Source organism: Lates calcarifer, unplaced genomic scaffold, assembly GCF_001640805.2.
Source record: "Lates calcarifer isolate ASB-BC8 unplaced genomic scaffold, TLL_Latcal_v3 _unitig_5674_quiver_906, whole genome shotgun sequence".
In the NCBI taxonomy this organism is placed as follows: domain Eukaryota; kingdom Metazoa; phylum Chordata; class Actinopteri; family Centropomidae; genus Lates; species Lates calcarifer.
The window spans coordinates 28,104-49,234 of NW_026117660.1; the positions used below are offsets into that span (position 1 = coordinate 28,104).

Genomic DNA, 21,131 nt, shown 5'->3' on the forward strand with positions numbered 1-21,131 from the left:
GTGTCCAAGTGGAGGCATATCTAAAGCAATCAATAGATGTCCTGGGAAGGAACCTTGGGGCACACCACAGGATAGAGTGGAAGAAGAAGATACAAAATTAGCAGCAGCAACTGAAAAACTCTAGCAAGGTTGGAAGTGAACCACTCCAGGGCTGAACCAGAGTTGCCCACCCACATTCTAAGACTCTGACCAGACACTATTATCTCCTAGTAAATATAACATCAAATACAGCGTTATTTGAATTCTGTTGAGAAATCCAATGTTGTCACTGAGAAGGTAAGAAAGGGAATGATACTTAATGCTGTCTGGAATGGTCATATGATGAGACAAAAACACCTTAGCTGACCAAACAGAATGGACCAACTCTTCAGCTTTACAGAGCACAGTGTTAACTCAGATAGAACTAGAACTAGAACTAAATTACCAATTGCTTCATAAAACCACAGAATTGTATGTATTTTACTTGCTTCCAGAGGTTACTGGGACCTAGATTATGTCCATTACAAATGGATCCAATGGGATAGAAAAGTCTGACCAACCATTGCTGAAAAATGGCTGCCATGTCTGCCAGAGTTTGTGATGTCCCAATATCCAGTTTTGTTCCCAACAAATTTATCACCAATGCCAAATTTGGTGCTCTTATCAAAAATGAATGATTATTGCCCTGGTGGCACAGTGACTTTTGATGCCTCACTATAAAACAAGAAGCTGTTGTTGAGGGAAAAAGGATGATGTAAAACTCACCAAACCTGACACGTGTGTCAGAAATGATACATATTTATATGTGATGTGGGTCTCAGGTCTGGGTGTGGCAAAATGCTTTAATAGTGTCCCTTACAAAGTGTCAACAGAGCAGCTCTTGCAGTATGTTTCACCCAGATATATCAGATCTGGTAGGTATGTGTAATACTGCAAGACTTACAGAAAAGCCCCCGGACCAATACACTACACCCAAAAGGAAGTCATTTTAAATTTAAGTATTTCTCTGCATTAACAGGTGACATCAAATTGGTAGGTGTGCTGCAATTCCACCAACGTACAATAACAACACTAATTGTCCTCATGGTGGTGCTCTAATTATCAAGTTTACTTTTATTTCAAAAACAGCTTGACTTAGAATCAAAATTATTTCACAATTTGCTTTCATCAGCATCTTTGCTCCATTGGTCTTTCGCTCTAAAAATGTCAAATCTTGCTTGTTGAACAGATCACTTCGTCATGTGCTTCGTCTGTTGAGTAAAAATGTTTGGGTTTCTGTTTGTACTACACCACTACCACTTTTATAACACCTTAGTAACATAAGCACTGCAGCATATGTGAAAGTAAATGTTCCCTGAACATCAGAAAACCATAACATCATATCTAAAGTAAAACATTCTGAATAGATGAAGCCACAAATAAATGTCCCCTCACATAATCAGACCAGGTGCTAATTCTTAAAAATGAATTTAGATTCTTTTTTAGTCGTACATTGTCTATGTAACTACTGCACCTGACAATAAAATTTCACCACAGCACATTTTCTCTTAACAACAGATGAGAGACGTTGTTAAAGAATAACTTACCTTTACTGCTGCAGTGCTGGAACTAAGGAGGATATGAAGTGCTGGTGTTGAGCTTATAAGCTCCTCTCTCTCTATCTCTCTCCCTCTCTTTTTTATTGTTACATTGATGAATCACATGACAAGAAACAGATCCGTTCTGAGAACTTACTGTGTGTGTGTGTGCGTGGGTCTGCCTGAGTGTTGTGTTGGCACTGGGTAGAGGAAGGTATATAACAAGTAACTCCTGTGTGTTGTGTGTTGTACATTGACGGGATTAATCAACTCTGTAATCTTTATGTGTAGAATAGTCATGGGCGTTCTACTGAACTTTGTCATATAGTGTGTGATCGTCTGTGTAACTGCATACACCTGAATGGTCTGAGAGTAATCTGGGAATTTCTTTTAAATCACATGGTTCAATCCACACATAAAGGTGAGAGGATACTTTAAAAGAGCAGCTCATCAAAAACGTCTCTTAGTGTTTCATTTTGCTCACGGACTTGAACAGCACAGACATGTTTAATTTATTTCGTCGTAAAGGTAGGCATGTTTCTTCTTTCTGTTTGTTTATTTGATTATTTAAAAATCCCTGCGAGTGTGTATGTATGCTAAAATTATCTTGTTTCCTTCAGGTTGTTTCTCTGATGTACTTAATGTACTTAACTACATTTACATCATTGCATATTGATGAAAACAAATATCCTTGACTGAGATTAAAATTTAAAAAAATTCTGCTGTAAATGGAAGCTACTGAAGTCAATCTGAATCTGCAATTCAATAAAACACTGAAACAACAACTGACTTTTCTACCAAAATATTTAGTTTCAAAGAACTCTTTGGTTTTTGACAATAAACTTAATTTCTTTGAACATAACTCAAAGGTATTCTGCATCTTTACATGTGCCCTCCTTTTCAGAAACTCAAAATGAGGAGTCCTTACCTGGAACTGTTCCATCTTCAGGTAAGTTATCAACTGCAGAACACGGCTTAAAGTTAAGATTCAATTTACTTTGTTAAGAAAATAGTTCCTGTTACTTTTGTAATCTAATCTAATCTAATAAACATGTTGCTGTGGTAGACTAAGGAGGTTTACCACTGATACTGAAAGCTGACTCAGTTAAAAATTATACTGCTCAAAGTTTGCTCTTCTGCAGCTTGGGAGATAAAAGTTTGATTCTCACTTCAGCCTAATTTTAGAGTCTATTTTGTCTGTTTGTTTCTCATAGTTTTCTCTTAAAATTCAACAGGAGAAAAGGGTGAAACAGGACAAATAGTAACGAGTACAACCTGTTGCTGTGAGGCAACAGTGCTAACCACTGCAGCACTATGTCACCCTTAAATATGTACACAAGAGTCCACAAAGGTCTCAGCTTTTCAGTTGCACCAAGTTCATGTGACTGAAGACTGTTTAGGACCCACAGTGTGCAGAATTAGTCAAATACTCCATTTCTTACACAGCAAAAACAACACAATTGTACTGTGTTAGAACTCCTGAAATACCTCACAAGTATATTATTCCATGTTTTCACTTCTCTACCATTGAATGTATTAATATTTACTTCACTGCAAAAACTGGTAAAAACATTAATTCTCCTCTGTACATGTCTCCAAACTTTCCAGAACCTGCACCTCCTCCATCTTCTCCCAGTAAGAATATGAATGACAGTAATGTGAACAAAACAACTTCCTTCTGACCGGTCTTTTTGACACGTCAATATTTAGATGCACAACATCACTTGTATATTATTTGTATAATATTGCTTATTTCCTGTGTTGCTGTCATTTTCCTCCAGCTTTTGAAAAGCCATGGAGGGAAATACCTTGGGGGTGAGTAAATGTAAATTCCAGAGAGAGATTCCTGTGGTGGTGTTACGGCTTTAACATGTTTCTGTTTCTTAAGGTATCTTGTGAAAACTCACCCACTGCAAAATATTACAGTTTCATTTTTAATAAGAGAGTCAAACATCCTGTTTACAGCTGGCTTTAAGATAAATCTTGGCTGATCTGTACAGTGGACAGTCGAGACACTTCACTGTTTGAACCTTTGTCTATCACACGTCTCAAGTGTCCAACGTGTTCAGATTTCATTACTGCCTACATCTAACTACGGTTCTTTGCTGGAGACACATCAGGACACATTAGTGCTTAGACTACAGAAGATATGGGTCAAATATATGGCAAATCATTATTGACTGCATATGTGCTGATTACTTAAATGAGAAGACTGATGGGTTAGTGATAGTAACTGAGGCGTGGGGCTTAGTAAAGGGTTAAAGCTTGTTTGTTCAGAGCTTTAAAGAGAAATTATATAAGAATAATCGTTCTGCTGTTGTAACCTGGTTAAACTAGTCTGTGACAACTAAAAAGTGTTTTGTTTTTAACTTTTACTCTTCTTTTTTTTATCAGAGACAGAGACAGAGATCTGAAGTATGTGCAGCATTACAAACCCTCAAAGGGCAGTGTCAAACATCTCAGAGTTATGCTTTATGGTCCAGTTGGATCTGGAAAGTCCAGCTTCATCAACTCTGTCAGCAGCATCCTACGAGGCAGAATGGCCATTCCAGCTGCAGTCAGTGCAGCCACCTCTGAAATCAGTTTCACCACCAAAGTATGAAAACTGTTTGCTTTGTTAATGAACGCAGTAAGAATGATTCCTAAATCAGTTAAAATCTTAGTTCACACTCAGTGAAGATTCTCAGTCATCCAGGTCACAATGTAAAACTCAACCAAAAGTTTTCCTCTCTTCAAAGCTGAAATATGAAATATACAAATGCAGGGTTAGGGTCACACTACTCCCTACCACTTAGGGGAAAAAGTAGCTCACTCCTGGTAACATGACTTCAACAATAGCCAAGCTTAGCTTAAAAGACATCTTGCAACAAACACGTTAGTACTGGATCAACAAGAAATTAGTGTTTGTGTGGTCACATTTAGTGTGGTCAGAGTTAATTAGTAACATCTCCTGAAGTAATGGAGCAGACCCAGACATGTCTCTGTAGGCAACAGTAGAGACCTGGAATAGACTCAGGTGGCCATGTTTAGCCAATGGAGGTCAATGAGCAGCATAGTGACATGTGGCCGATCAGAGACCAGATGCACCGCTGCATTCTGGACCATCTGTAAGGGTTTCCCTGTCCGTAAAGGGAGGACCACCAGAAAGACACTGAAGTAGTGGAGGTCAGAGATAACCATGGTCTGTAACGAGACAGGTGGAGTAGTCAGAAGTATAGAGCGAAGCAGCACGACCAGGAGACCGATGCATCATGGTCAGAGAAGGAGAGCTGGTCATCAAACATGACACCAGGTTTCTGTGACTGTGGTTGAGGTGAGAGATGAAGAAGAGATTTTGATGATGTGATGGAGAGATTGATTGGCTGGGTTCAGTTTTAGAGAGGTTTAGTTGAAGCTGGCTGTCCTTCATCCATGTGGATCTGTCTGAGAGAGAAGCTGAGATCTGCACTGAGACCACGGGGTTATGTGGAACGAGTAGTTGGGTGTCAGATGGCAGGATGTGGTGGGTCACTGTATCGAAGGCTGCTGATAGGTCCAGCAAGATAAGAACTGAGGACTGAACTGCAGCTCTAACTGATCTTATGGCTTCAACAGAGCCATTTCAGTGGAGTGATCCAGATCAGAGAGGAACCACCCTTTCAGTGGACTTAGATAAGAAGTAATGACTCTGGACAATAGTTCTCAACCTAACATTATGAACTGCTCCTTTCTCTATGTTTTGTTTTTATTCAGTATGAAACTCATAAAATTGAACGAGAGGATGGATTTTACCCACTGGTCTTCAACGACATCATGGGCCTGGAGGATGGGACCAACACAGGTGTCCAGACTGAGGACATCAAACTGGCCATGATGGGACATGTGATGGATACTTACCTGGTAACTAACCTTAACTGTGACATTCTTTCAGCTTTGTGCTGTTTTCAGAGACGCAGGTTTTTCTCAGCAGTGAGCCATTAACTGTTTGTTACAGATACAGTGAGAGCACACACTGATACTGGCACATTTTAATTTCTTGATTGTTTTTTCAGTGTTTGTGCAGCTGACCTTGTTCTTTTTTCCTTTGTATGAATGAAAACTTAATATAGTCCTACACAACTTTTTTTTTTTACTTGAGTTAAGTCAGCTTTGATGAACTGTAACACTTTTAATATTAAACTATGTTTACTAACTCTACCAAACCTACACAGTTTCAGGTATTCAGGTATTCAGCATATCCCAATGAGGTAAATGTATTACATCTTCAACGGGTATAACAACAACAAACTATATATACACAATGGTTAAATACCTCTAGTTACAGGAAGAACCAAACAGTGAAATCACAGTGAAATCAGTTTTGTTGATAATAAACTTTCACCTCTGAACCTCTTAACCAGGGTTAACCAATGCCAAACCCTAACCCTATCCTAAACCTAATTCTAACCCTAACCCTAGAACCAAGTCCAAGAGCGATAAAGTGTGGTTCCTTGATTGTGAGTTCTGATTCTAGTCTAGAGGTTTAACCAGTCTCTCAGTGTCAGGTGTGTGGTCTCACCTGTCCAAACTCTCTGAGTGTGGACTCTGTTCCTCTCAGATCTGTCTGATTAATTTCTCCACACCAGACCCAGTGAACTGAGCCTTGGAACTGTGATACACCTCAGGTGCAGAGGTGATACTGAATGACAGTCGAAGGAATCTGTATCTGCTAAACTGTTGTCCTGATGATGCATCAGCTCACTTCAGTACTTAACATTCACAAACTGTAACATTATTTCTTCTCTTGTAGGACTTTTAAAGTGCTCTCTCCTTATTGCCATGTTCAGATTTTGTGGATCAATGCAGATTCTGGGCTTTCCGTTCTTTTGTCCACAATGACGAGGGAACTCACCCACTCATTTGGCTCATATATCTTTTCAGTCACTTTCAGGCTTTCCATCATGTTCAACTCTTTTACCCTGGAATAGGTCAGAGAATTCTTTAATGAGTTCATCATAGTCTGCACCTCTTCACTCTCATTACTAGGTTCAGTCTCACATAGGCAGATAAACCTGGTGTGACCTGCACGTCCACCACAGATGCTCTCTGTCATTGTGTGTCACTTTCACCAAGTGTTTTCCACTTTTTGTTACTCCTGAATCTCCTCTTACTTTCACTTTTGATTCATGTAGTTTAGGTCTGGGTCTGATTTTCTTGAACTCAGTCTCTGACATCACATTGGCTTGAGCTCCAGTATCTAGTTTCATTGCAATGTGCACATCATCCTCTCTCAGTGTCACTTTCCAGTTTCATTTTTTTTTCTGTTTTGTTTTCTGTCAGATCAGCATCCACAAAGAATTTCCTCTGTGTCACTCTCATCCACTGTCTGGACTTTGTTGAGCCTGATGTCTGCAGCTCCAGGCACGATGGTGGTTTTTGTTACAGCTGCTACATGTTTTGCTTGGATGCTGCATGTCACATAGGATACGACTTTCTTTCTTTGTCTCTGTCTGCTAGTTTCAGAACCTTTTTCACCTCAGGAGCTGTGCTCATCTCTTTGACTGCTCTGTGTGAATCTTTTCTCACTGTATTCACACAGCAGCTTTCAACAAACAGCTCTTGAGATTTCACCGTCTCTGCTGCTCTGCAGAGTGTTATTTTTCTCTCCAGGTTCCAATCGTGCCACCTCAGTAGCCCCACTCTTAGACCATTATCTGGAATCCTGCACACCGCTCTGTCCTTTATCAATGAGTCTGTAAACTCTTCAAACTCACGTCTCAGTTCAGTCACATATTGATCAGCTGTCTCTCTACACATGTGAGGAACTTGTGCCTCTAAAGCATCACGTTCCTCTTAGATATACAGCAGGCCTCAAACTTCTGTTATTTCATTCAGCTTCATCTTGTCCTCATCAGTATCAAATGTCAAGTCATGATAAACCTCCTGAGGTTCATCAGCTACAACATGCAAGGAGTCATTAACATGTTTCCAGGAGACACTGAGAGAACATGGTGTTCATCACACACACAGAGGACCTCTGTCTCTGCACATGTTCCCCCTGATAGGTTACACATGAGAACAAAGAAATCAAAGATCTGCTCTTGTCAATACGCTCGTCTTGAATGGTTTGGCTAAGGTCGTCACTGATGATGCAGCTGGGGGAGATTTCAGAGAGGAATGGTGACTGATGGATCAGTTCCATTTTGTTTATTGCACATTGACATCAAGTGTCACTATTTAACTCAATCTGTCGCTGTTTTCCAGTTCAATTCTAAATCACCATTGTCGAGTGGATGTTTGGGCTACAACAAAAACCCCTCTGCAGATGACAGATGTCACATTCTGGTTTGTGTCATCTCTGCAAACACAGCAGAAACTAAACCATCAGTTCTGCAGAAGATGAAGACCGTCAGAGAGGCAGCCCGAGACCTGGGTAAGAGCAGGTCTACCTGATCTAATGGATTCATATGAGTGCTAATTGTAATTGTTCTGAGAACATGGTTCACAAAATGCCTTTATTCTACTGAGACTATTGTTCTACTGAGTCCAGTTAAGTCTGAGGCCTCTAGTCATAGATGGGTCAAACAGATTATCCTGTTTTCACTGGTTAGTCCTGAGTTGGATATTTATACAGTGCATTCAGAAAGTATTTTAAGTGGCAGTTTTCACACATTGCAATGTTGCAGCCTCATTTCATTTCATTTTTAGAAATTTATTAAAAAGGAAAAACCCTAATATAAACATTGACGTAAATATTCAGAGCCTGTACTCAGTGCTTAGTTGAACCTTAGTTGACCTTTGGCAGAGATTAGAGCTTCGACTCTTTTTGGGTTTGATGTTAAAAGCTTTGCACACCTGGATTTGGAGATTCCCTGCCGTTCTTCTCTGCAGATCCTCTCAGGCTCTGTCAGGTTGCACGGGGTCCATTAGTGGACAGACATTTTCAGATGTTCAGTGAGTTCAAGTCAGCCTCTGTGTGCTGAGGATCACTGTCCTGTTGGAAGGTGAACCTTCAGATCAGTCTCTGGACCAGGATCTCTCTGTACTTTCCCTCCACCCTGACTGGTCTCCCAATCCCTGCTGCTGAAAAACACCCCCCCAGTCTGATGCTGATGCTTCACTGCTGGGATGGTGGTCAGCAGGTGATGAGCAGTGCCTGGTTTCCTCCAGACATGGCAAAGCAGTTCAGTCCTGGTTTCATCAGACCAGGAAATCTTGTTTTTCAGACTCTGAGAGTCCTTCAGGCGTCTTTCACTGAGGAGAGGCTTCATTGGGACAGTCGGCCATGAAGCCCAGATCAGTGGAGTGTTGCAGTGATGGTTGTTCTCCTGGAAGTTTCTCCATCTCCACACAGGATCCCTGGAGCTCAGTTAGAGAGACCATCAGGTTCTTGGTTCCTCCCCTGACTGCTCAGTTTGGCTGGGTGGCCAGCTCCAGGAAGAGTCCTGGTTCTTCCAAACTTCTTCCATCTAAGAATTATTAAGGCCACTGAGCTCTTGGGAGTCTTCAATGCAACAGAGATCTGCCCAGATCTGAGCCTGGACACAATCCTGTCCTGAGCTGTAAAGACAGTTCTTTGACCTCTGTGAGACCTTATACAGACAGGTGTGTGCCTTTCCAATTCATGTCCAATCAGCTGAATTTACCACAGGTGGACTCCAGTCAAGGTGTAGAAATCTCAAAGATGATCCAGAGAAATGGGAGGAACCTGAGCTAATTTCAAGGGTCATAGTAAAGGGTCTGAATACTTATGTCAATGTGCTATTTCACTTTTTTCCATTTTACTAAATTTGCATAAAATTCTAAAATCCTTTTTTAGCTTTGTCATTATTGGAAAAAATGAATTAGAATGATTTTAGCATGAAGTTGACATGGAAGATAATTTGTGTCCACTTGACTTCGAAGCAGGCCATAGTTCACCTCATGTTCAAACTGTCCTAGAACAAAATGTAATTTTATATCTTCTATTCCAAATGCAAAAAGCAGACTTGCAGACCTTCCTCTCTGCCATCCAGAATGTTAAGTTTTATGATCAATACCACATCACCTGATCAGAGGCTGAAAATAATGAGCAGCTTCCTGTATTGACAGGGATTCCTCAAGTGTGTATCCTCACCCACATTGACGAGGCCTGTGGTATAACTGAGAGCAATCTGAAGAACGTCTACCACAGCAAATACATAAAGAGAAAGGTGAGTTTCTGTCAGCATCTGTTTGAACAGGTGTGTAACTGCTCAGTTGTTTTATATTTCTGTGTGCAATATGTACTGTGTCACAGTTACAGGTTGTCATTTGTATCTGACTGTTCCAATAAACACATCACATATGTCTAGGTTTCCAGTCAACAAGAAAAGTAGGCTTTACCTGAACCACAGGTGAGCTCAGGTATCTTTCAGCTGATCTCTTTTCCACACAGTATCACTCACCTGACTGAGTGGTCGGTCCAGCTCTGCTCTGTCCTCTAACAACAGAAGTTTCTCTGTTCATCAGTGTTTGTGTTGTTGTCTCTCTCTGTGGTGTTTGCCCTCAGACACTCTCGTATTAGATGACACCTCTTCAGACTGGAAAACAACCAGAAATATCAAATGACAACCTGTGACCATGACATTACTCTGTACTGTGTGGAGAATACTGAACTGAATAACCCTAAGTCAGTGAAAACATCAATACTGTGGAGTCATTTTACATCTGAAATATTGTTTCTTTAAACCATAGATTGAAGAGTTGAGCTCGACTGTTGGATTTCCAATGAACTGCATCTTTCCTGTGAAGAACTACAGTGAAGAACACAGATTAGACAATGACATTGACTCTCTGATCCTGGATGCACTTCAAAGCATAATTAACTTTGGAGATGACTTCATTAAGAAACTGTAAACATACATGTTACTGTCTGATACACTCAATGTGATTTAATCCCAGCGTGACATGATTAATATTGTTACTGTTTCTCATGGATTCAGGATGAGGTGACTCTGTCAGTGTCAGCATATCTGGACATATTTGGATTAAACGGTCATCCATTTTAACGCTGATTCAAACGAACAGTAAAGACCATGTCAAGACCCCAGAGTCTAGTTTGTTGATGAAGACTTGCTCATGTTTTGCATATTGAATGATTTTTGTTCTGATTTAAATTGAGGTATTCATTGATTTTTGCCATGATTCATTTTCTTTAGTGATTAATTCACCTTTGTTAATTATTTGAATTGAGTGATTTAATTTTGTCTCACTATATAATTCAGATCACAGATAATGTTCTACACATGAATGTAAATCTTGTACTCTATGTTTGTGTGAATTCTTACATTTTTGAGATCAAGTAAAATCTTAACTCCCTGATTTGTTTTCTTATTTCTGACCATCAGGATGTTTTTACTGTTTTAACTTCCTTCCTCTTTCTCCTTGATGTTCCAGAGACTAATTCTCTGTCAGGTCACAGAGTTTTCAAACCGACTCCAAAGGAAGCAGTAATAAGAGGAAAAACATCCAGGTTGAAAAAACTTGATTAAAACAGCAAAGAGAGCTAGAGAATAAAATTATAAAACTAGAGACAGAACATAAAAAGACATCAAACAACTCCAGATATAGATTAGATGAACTTCTAATGTATAAAGCAGAAGGAGTTTTACGTTTTACAAACCAAACATACTGTGAGTTAATAGCATTTCAACTTGGAAAACGCCCAGACAAAGATTAGACCAGTGCTATCTGAAGTTTTTAACTATGTGCTAATGACATGGATTGGGTTTAAAGTCCCAAACCACTGAGCTGCAATCAGAAATCTTCAGCCTGATTCAGGTGTTCAAAGAGTATCAGGAGACGGCAGTATCCAAGGCAGCAGAGTTTATTTGTCGACAAAGAAACCCGGGAACAGTTCACAGTGCATACAAGATACACCAGAGGAGCCCCAAACTGTACTGGCTCTGTCCCTCTTTTATACAGTTTTGGCTGTGACTTTCCACGCCTCTCTGATTATTTTATTGGTTTGTTAAATATATACCATTAAAACACTGGTTTGTCTAACTGTCCATCCTTGGTCCCCTCATTAAAACACACTATTAAGTTATCACCATATGCCACTATCTCCTGGAATGCACCTGGGCTTTTCTTCTTGCCAACTCCAGCTTACTGGGTCATGTCAAAACTGGCCCTGTCCTCATCTGACCTGATCACTCTTTGTTTTACACCATTATGTTTTGACTGGTCCTGATTGTATTTTTTTTTTAATTAAGTTACTTTTTATTGTTACACCATTATTTCTTACATTATTTCTTAACTCTTCCTTGTATTATTTTTTAAAAATTACATGTCTCTTTTCACATTTTAATATGGATTACACAAAGTATGCATTATATGCAGTAAACACTAACATCTACTCTCACACAGTGACCTTTAACACATATCACATGTTTATTTGAATCATACAGTAAATAATAATAATTCCATTTCAACACAATATTTCTTTAAGATCATTAGCTTATTGCAGTATTCTCTCTTTTAGAGGCACTTCACTCTTTGCACATCACATAGCTGTTGACTCCTTACACTACACTAACATCAGGTACCCTTCCTAAAACTTGGTCAGAAGACATTATTTCATATCTGCATAAGGAGGGTAGAGATCCAGCTTCATGTGAAGGACACAGACCTGTGAGTTTACTTTGTAATGACTTAAAATGTTAACAAGTATTGGCTGAATATTAGGAGGACATTGACATATAATGCCCTAAAAACAGCTCCCAACCTACTATGATGCTCAGTCTAGAACGCAAAATATCACTGTTTGAAAAATAATAAATTCATATATATCAGTGAACTGACCTTATCAATACCAGCCCTGTTGGACAGCCTTAATTCAAATTTAAAACACCAGCACAGGACTTCTATAATTATCTCCAACTAAGACCTTAACTTCAGACACACAGGGGATGGAAAACTGCTCATAAAGAAACAACGTAGACAAAGTAGAAGAACTGTTAATGTCTTATACAGAGTCAAAAAAGAGGGATGATATCAAAGTATATGAAGCATTACAGCATGAATCCAACAATAAGAATAATAATATGGATGAAAAATGAAAAATGGGAACTGGAAACAAATATTATACCAATATTATAATAATAGTGACTTCTTTTATTTTCTTAATTCAATTTATTCTGTTGTTATTATTGTATTTACTGGGGTCAACTGCTCTCCACTTCATACACACTAAAATATACATGTGTGTGACAAAGATTCAAGTCAGACGATCGTCAGTAGAGAAAGTGAAAGATCATTGTGTGTTGCGTGAGAACAAACCTTTGTCATCTCTTCAAGCTGCTGTTTCCACCAACAGGTTTCTGTTGTTTACAGGCCACAAGGTTCACTGCCAATTAAAGCACATGACAGAGGAAGAGGACATTACATGAAGTTTATGTAAATAGAACAACCTGTGAGTTCAGTCAGTGTTGGACATGTTGGTGTTGAACCCAGTCAGTCAGAGAAGTGTGAGGATTTAATGTGGTTTGTTCTACAAACAGCCTCAGATCAGACTGTGACAGCTGTCACTTTAAACTCTCTTCTTCTGGCTGAACAAAGGTTTAACTTTTCTCATCTCAGCTGATTCTTTTCTGCTGTTTAAACCCAGTTACAGGGACTTCATGATGCTGGTGTTTTCTGAGTCCTCAGCTGAACGACATGAGGAACTGTTAATGAGGTTAACAGCTGGATGAAGCCTCAGTCTGTGTCCTGGTTCAGGTATTTTGATCCTGTCAGAGGATCAGACTGAGCTGGACCTCTGTACATGACAGAAGAAGGAGAGGTGCTGCCCTCTGGTGGACTCATTCAGTCACCTGTGCTCTGGGTTTCAGCTTCAATGGGTTTGAGTTCAGTTCTACAGCAGCTGCTGATTCCAACAGAGACACAGAGTCTGAAGCTGGTCCTGACTCTTTAAGTCATTTACAGAAGCAGAGCTTCAGGGTGAACATGGGTTCATGTCAGTGTCCTCTGAGGGGAAAACAAACGCTCACACTTTGTTCTCTGTACAGTCGCCTGCTGAAGGCTGTGGTCAGCACTTTTCAGTTTTCTGTCATGTAGAGCGCCTCCTGCTGGTCAACACATTTAATCACAGAGTCCAACAGATGATCTGCTGCTGAGCTTTAGGACAATGATCCTTTAACTCTGACGTCTGAAACATACGGTAACAGAGAAAAGGGTGATCACAGCATCAGTCCAAACTGTGAGTGTTTCATCTGTTAGAACGAAGACTCAACCAGAGAACCTGGAGGACACTAACACTACTACTACTACTGCTACTGCTACTACTACTACTGCTACTACTGCTACTGCTACTGCTACTACTGCTACTACTACTACTACTACTACTACTGCTATTACTGCTACTACTGCTACTAACACTACTATTACTACTACTAACACTACTACGACCCACAGATCCAAGACCTGGGAGCAGACAACCACATGATGTTATTCATACAAACACAGGACTCACCTCCTCCTGTCTGCTCCTGGTTATTGTGGTGAGAGTCACAGACCTGCTGCTCAGAGTGACACTGACACCTAGTGGCCACTTTATGCATAACAGCTCTATTTATCTGCTCAAAGGAAACATATTGAACGAAGCCGGCCGTCTTCAATCCAGAGAATAACCACTCTGCATCAACACTGTTTGATTCATTTCAACCCAGTCAGTGAAAACAGAGTTCACACAGAAACCCTGTGACAATCACACACTGCACTGTGCTTCACAGCTCAAACATGCAGGGCCGTTTCTAGCTCTGTGGGGACCCCATGCAAGATGCTGTGTGGGGCCCCTAGTTTCCCAGACTACGATGGAGAGAGTCCTAATCCCTCAGATGATCCATGAACACACCACACTCTGTTACAGGCCACAGTCATGATAACCTGTCATATTAAAATGAAACATCTTCTTCAGTTCAGCCACTCAAGCAAGAAAACAACAATCGTCCATACGTCAGTAAATAAACTGATACTGAGTGGTTTTAAAAAAGCAACTCCAGTTTCCACAGCAACACAAGTTCTCACACCACAAAACAATAATAAAGGACAGAAAGAAAGAAAGTGGAAATAATCAACAACAGGTCTAATATTTATTAGTCACTTCATAAATAACCAGTGTTGTTTCTAAAGCAGCAGCACACTTCTAATGAGAGGCCGATAAAATACACAGTACACTGAAGAAATGAATCATTAATAATCCTAAAGAAATGTGAAGAGGCAAACAACGTGAGACAACTTCAACTGGACGAAGACACAGCAGACACCAACAACAAACAAACAATGACAACAAGAACAACAGCAAGAATCATCAACAACAACAAGGACAGGAACAACAACAAACAACAGCAACGACACCAACAGTCTCAGGACAGCACAGTCCATTCACATGTGACATGTTCATTTTCTTCAGTCCTTTCATGAAGCAAACACTGAAGCTGGTTTATGAGAATACAAACCCTACTCTGAGGCTAGCTGAGCGAGCTAGCAGGACAAATTAACCCCCTCAGGAAAACCACATCACTAACAAACGCCTCACCTCCATCCTCTGACTTTCTTTTTCGGTCCCAGCAGGATAACTTCTGTTTGACGCCGTTTCACATCCACATCCTCACTGACGGGAATGATGGCTACCTGTCAATCATTCCCATCATACCTGTCGGCTGACGTCACTCACTGCGCGACAGTGGAGTCCAACGATTTTGACTTAATTATGTCAGAAAACCTCAAAGCACAGCTTCTCCCTGCGGCTCATTTTCTTCTTGTTTCCTACATTTATTTTGAAGCCTATAAGAGATAAAGACAGGTGGGTTTAATTCTCCTCAGGTGAGGCTGAACATTCAGCTTTGAGGCCCCCTAGTGGCTGGAGGGTTAACCTCTGCTAACCTGCAACATTACAAATAAAATGACTATTAATAATAACTGATAATAATATCGATAACTTTAACGAGCTGAGCCAATAAAAACAGTCCTAAAAACACTGAAATGTCTTTGACTGAAACAGACAACATGAATAAAGATCCATGAATCAATAATGTTCAGTTCTGTCTGTGACCTTGTTCAGCTTCACCTCTTTAAAGGATTGTTCCATCTACCCAGAGTTTTAAACTGGATTTCACTCAGTCACCAAACAGCTCGTCATTTCTTCAGCTTCAGCAGATTCATCAGTTTTAAATCAGTGTTAACCATCAGGTGGAAAACCTTTGAATGAATCAGAAAAACATAGAAAACACTGATGTTTTAACCAGTGCTGTCGATGCTGCTTCATGTCAACACCAGAGAAATATACATCCATCTGAAAGTAAACTCATCACTTAATTTATACAGTTTTTAACCTCATGTCAAATAATGTATTAAATCTGATTTTTACATTCTCTGATTCTGTTTATGTCAGTTAATATGAACTAATGAAATCTTTTCATATCATCTTTTAACTGCTGTGAAAAACATAACATGAACTTTTTTAATCATTGTTTAACTCATCATGGTTCTGACCAAAAGGGAAATAAAATGTAGAGTTCAGCTCAGTCATCTTGTCATCAAGCACCACATCTTATCTTATTAACAGCTCAGACATTAAAGGGTTAAATCTAACAAACCAGGTGTAACCAGGAAACAGACTCACAGCTGAAGTTAGTGAAACTCCAGCTGCTGTCAGCAGCAGAAACAAACGTCAAACATCACCTCACACTGAGATGAAACATTTAATCCAACACACAGGCAAACAGTCAACAGTGTCATGTACAGAGTCCAATCTGAGCCATCAACAGCTGGAGGAGCTGGGTCTCCAGTCGCTGCTGTTAAACCACCACAGAAGAAGAAGAGGAGGAGGAGGTCATTAACAGAGCTGCAGTCAAAGATCAGACGATGGGAAACCATGTTTCTGTTTGAATGTTTTAATGTGAGGAAGGTTCAGATCTGATGTTTATTCTCTTCATGGACGTCAGAGTTTATTCATCCTCAGCTCAGCAGATAAAACTTTGATTATTTGTTTATGTGCAGACTGAAAATGTGAATAAAAAGAGGAAAGACACTCAGTAACTATAGAGCAGAAATACAGTGTGAAGCAGCTGTGATCAGTGATATTAAATCAGATTCACTCAGGAGAAGGTCAAACTGTGTTTCTCTGTTTCTGTCATTGATCACTAACATGAATCTCACCATCCTGCTGCTTTCTTTACTTCATTGTTTGTTGCTTTTTGTTCCACATCCAGACCAGAAAGTCACCAAGGCCGTCTGCCTTTACTGTGTTTGTGCACCTCATTTTGAATTTGTTCAAATGCCTGATCATTCCTGTCACATCTCAGTAAGCCCGGCTGAGTCTCATGGAAGAGAACATGAACCTCAGAGATGACATTTCGATACTTTTCACACCATTTTCTTCCATCAGGTGAATAGTCGACTTCTCTGGTGTGATGCATCATCACTAAGATGACAGGTTTCTGACTCTGAGACACTGAGAGACAGAAATATGAGGACAGAGGTTAGTGATGAACTTCATGTGAAGACAAAGAGAATATTACCCTTTAATGTCTTCATGTGTCCACTGTGTTATCTTCACTTATTAAACATGAAAACTGTCCTGTGTCTGCAGAGCAGTGAAGAGAAATGTTTCTGCTGCTAAATCTGGAATATGTACTGAAACATTTTTACCACAAGAGGGCGACGACATTTTAAGAAAATGAAACAGTCTGACGTGACAACAACATGAGAGAAAAAACAGTGACTGAATGAATGAGCTGTGCACATTTCACTATAAGAACAAGTGGAAACACGTCTGATCATTACCTTCCTCACGTCTCATGGCTGCCTCCACATCTGATCCAACACGAGACGTGATTGGACAGAAGACAATGATGACGTAGCAGTCCTGAGGATCTGTGGTCACCTCCATCAGTGTTGCTGTCCATCTTTTATTCTTTACTTGCTCCAGTATGACGTCATCAGCACCAAAGGTTTTACCAGTGACAACACTGTAGAGCTTCACTTTATAGGTACAGCATGAATATGACGATGGAGATTTAGCTGCTGAAAGATGAACAAACTGTTAATGTTTATACATTTACAATAATAAAACTGAAATCCTAATGATCCTCTCTGAAGATCGACTGAACATTCCCACAGACCTGCACAAAGAACGGTGTTATGGGTAACCACAGAGCTCCACATAAACAGACATCTGTAGAAGAACTGTGATCAGAATCAGTGTCCAAATGTTTAAAAAATATCCTGATGTTAACATCTTAATCCCTTAATCCCCGTTTTCTCTCTGGTTCTGCTGCCTGCTGTCGACCTCTGCTGCTCCCTGACTTCACATCCTGTTTATCTCTGCCGGCTTCAGTCTGCTGATCCTGAATAAAGCTGAACCTTTTCTCTGAGCTGAGACCTGCTGGACTCCTGACCTGACCGTGGTCATGAATTCAGTGTAAATATAACAGAGTATTCAGAGGAGTGGTGTGCTGGTTTCTCAGTGATGAATAAATGAATAAATAATGTGATAACCTTTGTTAGATTTTTGAGGTTTGAAATGTTCCTTCAAACTCTTCAGATGTTCCTTCATATGACCTACGAGGTCCACCAGATGCTCAGAGTTTTCTGGGATCTTTTTCATGTCGTTCACCAAACGTTCAGCAGCTGCAGGGAAAACAGACAGAGAGTGTTAAAGTTTTACATGGTATGATCAGAGAAGTCCTGATCAGGTTCAGATCGGAGTCCTTTAATACAGAGACTCTGCTGACAGAGACTCTGATACTGAATCCATGTAGATTCAGTCTGTCTGTGAGGAAACAGCTGTAGAGACTAAACCATCAGCTCTCTGATCCAAAATGAACGTCCTGATTCAAAGCTACAAAACTGATCAGTTTAACTGATTGATCTGATCTGGATCAAAGTTTAACTCCTGAAACTGACCTGAGATCAGCTGATGGTGCATTAGAGAGGAGGTCTCACTCTGTAGCAGTTGTTGAAATATAGAAACACTAATGTATGGTGGTGTCACAGAGTGAGGCTTCTTCCATCATAAAAAATCTCTGACTGAGTTCAGAGTGATCCTGATCCTGAGGACTAATCAGGAGATCTCAAGCTGTTTTATCAAAATAACATGTTAGAACAATAAATGTAAATTATTGTACATACATGAATACAGTTGATCTGGTATCAAGCCTCTCAGTTCCTGTAAGACCTCGTCCAGGTTCACTTGGTCCTCACTCAGTGACACCCAGTCCTGAAGACATGAAGACATGTAAACATTGGAGGTCACAGACCAGAACACTGTAACTGTTTTACGTATAGATCATTAAAGTCTCCAGAGCTCTGACTGATGGAGGTTTACTGCAGATGAAGGTGGAGGAAGGACCAGAGAGCCTCTATTGATCAGTACAGAAATCAATCAGATCAATCAGCTGAGGTCCAGACAGGCTGGTACTCAAGACAGTTCAGTTCAGTCCAGACCAGGTCAGAAGAACCAGAACCAGGTCCAAGTATCAACTCTGGTCTTGGTCCTAGTCTGTTTAAAGAAGATGTTCCCACGTTCAGACACGTTAGTCCTGTTTCTTCACCTCTGTTACAGACTGTAAACTCTGTTTCTGAACGTTCATGTTTCAGATTCTCTCTGATCCCACAGCTCAGTAAAAGCCTGACTCTCACTCTCACCTCTCCACAGGTCCTGTTCTGGTTGGAGGAGGCTGGCTGATATTTATCTGTGACCTCCACCCCAGCATCAACCGGCACCTGAATGTTGCTCCCACATTTTGGACACTCCACTGAGAGTGTCTGATGGTCTGAGTCTGACTCCTGTGGACAGAGAGAAGTGATTCAGGACAAAGGACTTAGACCAGGTGTGTATGTGTGTGTGTGTGTGTGTGTGTGTGTGTGTGTGTGTGTGTTGGACACACAGGTGAACCATGGCGACTGCTTCACCTGGTTGAGCAGCTTCTGGATTCAGAGCTGCTGCAGTAAACATACACATTACATTTCTGTTCAATGACCTATCCCCACTCGTTTCTGATGCAGAAGAAGGTTTGATTCATCCATTCATTATCTATATCACTTATCCATAAGGGTCATGGGGGATGGAGCCAATCCTAGCTGACATGGGGGGGAGAGGTGGGGTACATCCCGGACAGATCAACACTCAACACTACCAATCGCAAGTCAACCCAGAACTTATTTTGTCATTCCAGTACGGAGTCTATAATAAAAGTAACATAGTAAAGTAATATAATAAAGTGTTAATACTTCAAGTACGAGTATCTGACTGCTCTTAGTTACAGTACATGAGTAAATGTAATCAGTTACTTTCCACCGCTGAGGAGTGAAACAAGTTTTCTTACAAACAGGAAGTAAACTCACCTGTGTGTCGCCATCAGGATTTGATGATGTCGTCTCCATATCATCTGGTGATCGGTCATCTGGATCAACAGAGGTACCTTCAGCTGTGGACACAGGTGTGACGTGTGATTACAGAAGTTCACCCTGTAAGCAATAACGCTGCTCATGATCCAACGATGCCTGAGGTATTAATCAGTAAATATGGTGTGTAAGCAACAGTGGAAAATTACTGGATGAGACCTTTAAATACAGATACCCGGTCTAAACACAGAGCATGTGCTGCTCGTAGGGTCCACGATGAGATGGGGGCCTCATTTCATGTGAGGCCGTCGCTCAGATACCTGCAAGTCAAATCAGCTGGTCTCAGGTCTGTCAGCTATGATATCGCACACATTGCTGCAATGATTGACAATCAACACCTGATCAATCACTGATCAGAGCAGGACACTACTGCATGAGAAGACACGTCGTCTGAAAGACATTAATAAAAGACAGTAAAAGGGGTTTCAGCAGCTCAGTCCAACTCAGACAGATTCACAGTGTGTGTTTGTGTGTGTTGGGGGGGGGGGTCATGATTCCTGATTGAACACAGGTGGTTTCTGTTGTCACTGATTTCTCAGGATGTCCTGGCTTGTACGGTCATTAACGAGGCCAAACATCATTTTCCTGGGAAATGTTTTGATGAGGGTGATCCAGGGAGGGGGTCTGTTCTGCTGGATGACAGTTTGGTTTGGTGGTCTCTATCTCAGCCACAGGTCGCTGACTGAAGTCATCAACGCCACTTTCACATCAACCTGAAAGGTTGAGGTCAACTGAATTCTCAAAAGGATTAAAGAGCATCTGCACCTGAATTCACCTGTGGGTTCAGACGCTCTGTTCAGGAAGGTAAATGAGAGAAGAGGGGTCCGTATGTGACCACACTGAGGTCCCACTTCATTTCACCTCAGCAAGACACACAGTGTCTGTACCTGATGTTCAAAGCTCTGAAACAGTCAATCTGTCCTGTGAGAATCACTTCAGTCTTAAAGAGAAAAAACCTCCAGACACAAACGTTGGACACTCATCAGTCTCACAGCCTCTAACTCTAACACTCTGAGTCTCAGCACTGTTTACTGAGTAATGTGATCAGAGGAATCCTCACCTGAGTGCTGCTGTCTCCTCTTCATCCTCTCTCTGTCGCAGCTCTGCAGAGAAGTGGAAACAAACATGAGCCACAGACTCTTTATATAAGGGTCCCTCCCTCTGTTATCATTGGCTGATTCCTGTTTC

The 21,131-nt window shown here is 40.7% G+C and overlaps 3 protein-coding genes across 11 annotated transcripts in view; 1 reads left to right on the forward strand and 2 right to left on the reverse strand.

The window, feature by feature from the left end:
- LOC108875522 (uncharacterized) overlaps window positions 1-16,076 on the reverse strand; it is a 31,427-nt gene extending 15,351 nt beyond the window's left edge. For 2 of the 4 annotated variants that reach the window (XM_051069029.1, XM_051069028.1), the window contains exons 1-3: window positions 15,073-16,076; window positions 12,816-12,882; window positions 9,941-10,075 (exon numbers count right to left, since the gene is read on the reverse strand). The gene's annotated coding sequence lies outside the window, so the exon portion shown is untranslated. The remainder of the gene's footprint in view (window positions 1-9,940; window positions 10,076-12,815; window positions 12,883-15,072) is intronic. The other 2 variants (XM_051069031.1, XM_051069030.1) reach the window with 2 other exon arrangements.
- LOC108875524 (interferon-induced protein 44) lies at window positions 1,904-10,849 on the forward strand. Its single transcript, XM_051069027.1, has 9 exons — window positions 1,904-1,977; window positions 2,461-2,505; window positions 3,165-3,191; window positions 3,338-3,371; window positions 3,951-4,152; window positions 5,289-5,435; window positions 7,779-7,947; window positions 9,606-9,706; window positions 10,230-10,849. Exons 1-9 carry the CDS (start codon window positions 1,956-1,958, stop codon window positions 10,389-10,391), a joined length of 909 nt encoding a protein of 302 aa, XP_050924984.1. The 5' UTR covers window positions 1,904-1,955; the 3' UTR covers window positions 10,392-10,849.
- A 142-nt stretch (window positions 16,077-16,218) lies between the features above and the next one.
- Window positions 16,219-21,094, reverse strand: LOC108875521 (uncharacterized). 6 transcript variants are annotated; one of them, XR_001959890.2, is made up of 8 exons: window positions 21,004-21,094; window positions 19,884-19,966; window positions 19,185-19,325; window positions 18,669-18,756; window positions 18,036-18,167; window positions 17,322-17,561; window positions 16,695-16,989; window positions 16,219-16,536 (listed from the first exon to the last, which is right to left on the reverse strand). XR_001959890.2 is itself a non-coding variant. In XM_018664520.2 (8 exons), exons 3-8 carry the CDS (start codon window positions 19,920-19,922, stop codon window positions 16,757-16,759), a joined length of 873 nt encoding a protein of 290 aa, XP_018520036.1. In that variant the 5' UTR covers window positions 19,923-19,966; window positions 20,103-20,203; window positions 21,004-21,044; the 3' UTR covers window positions 16,219-16,756. The 6 variants fall into 6 exon arrangements, 5 of the variants coding, with proteins under 5 accessions (XP_018520036.1, XP_018520037.1, XP_018520035.1 ...); XM_018664520.2 differs by adding an exon at window positions 20,103-20,203 and having other exon boundaries at window positions 16,219-16,989; window positions 21,004-21,044; XM_018664521.2 differs by adding an exon at window positions 20,119-20,203 and having other exon boundaries at window positions 16,219-16,989; window positions 21,004-21,028.
- Between the last annotated feature and the right edge of the window lie 37 nt (window positions 21,095-21,131).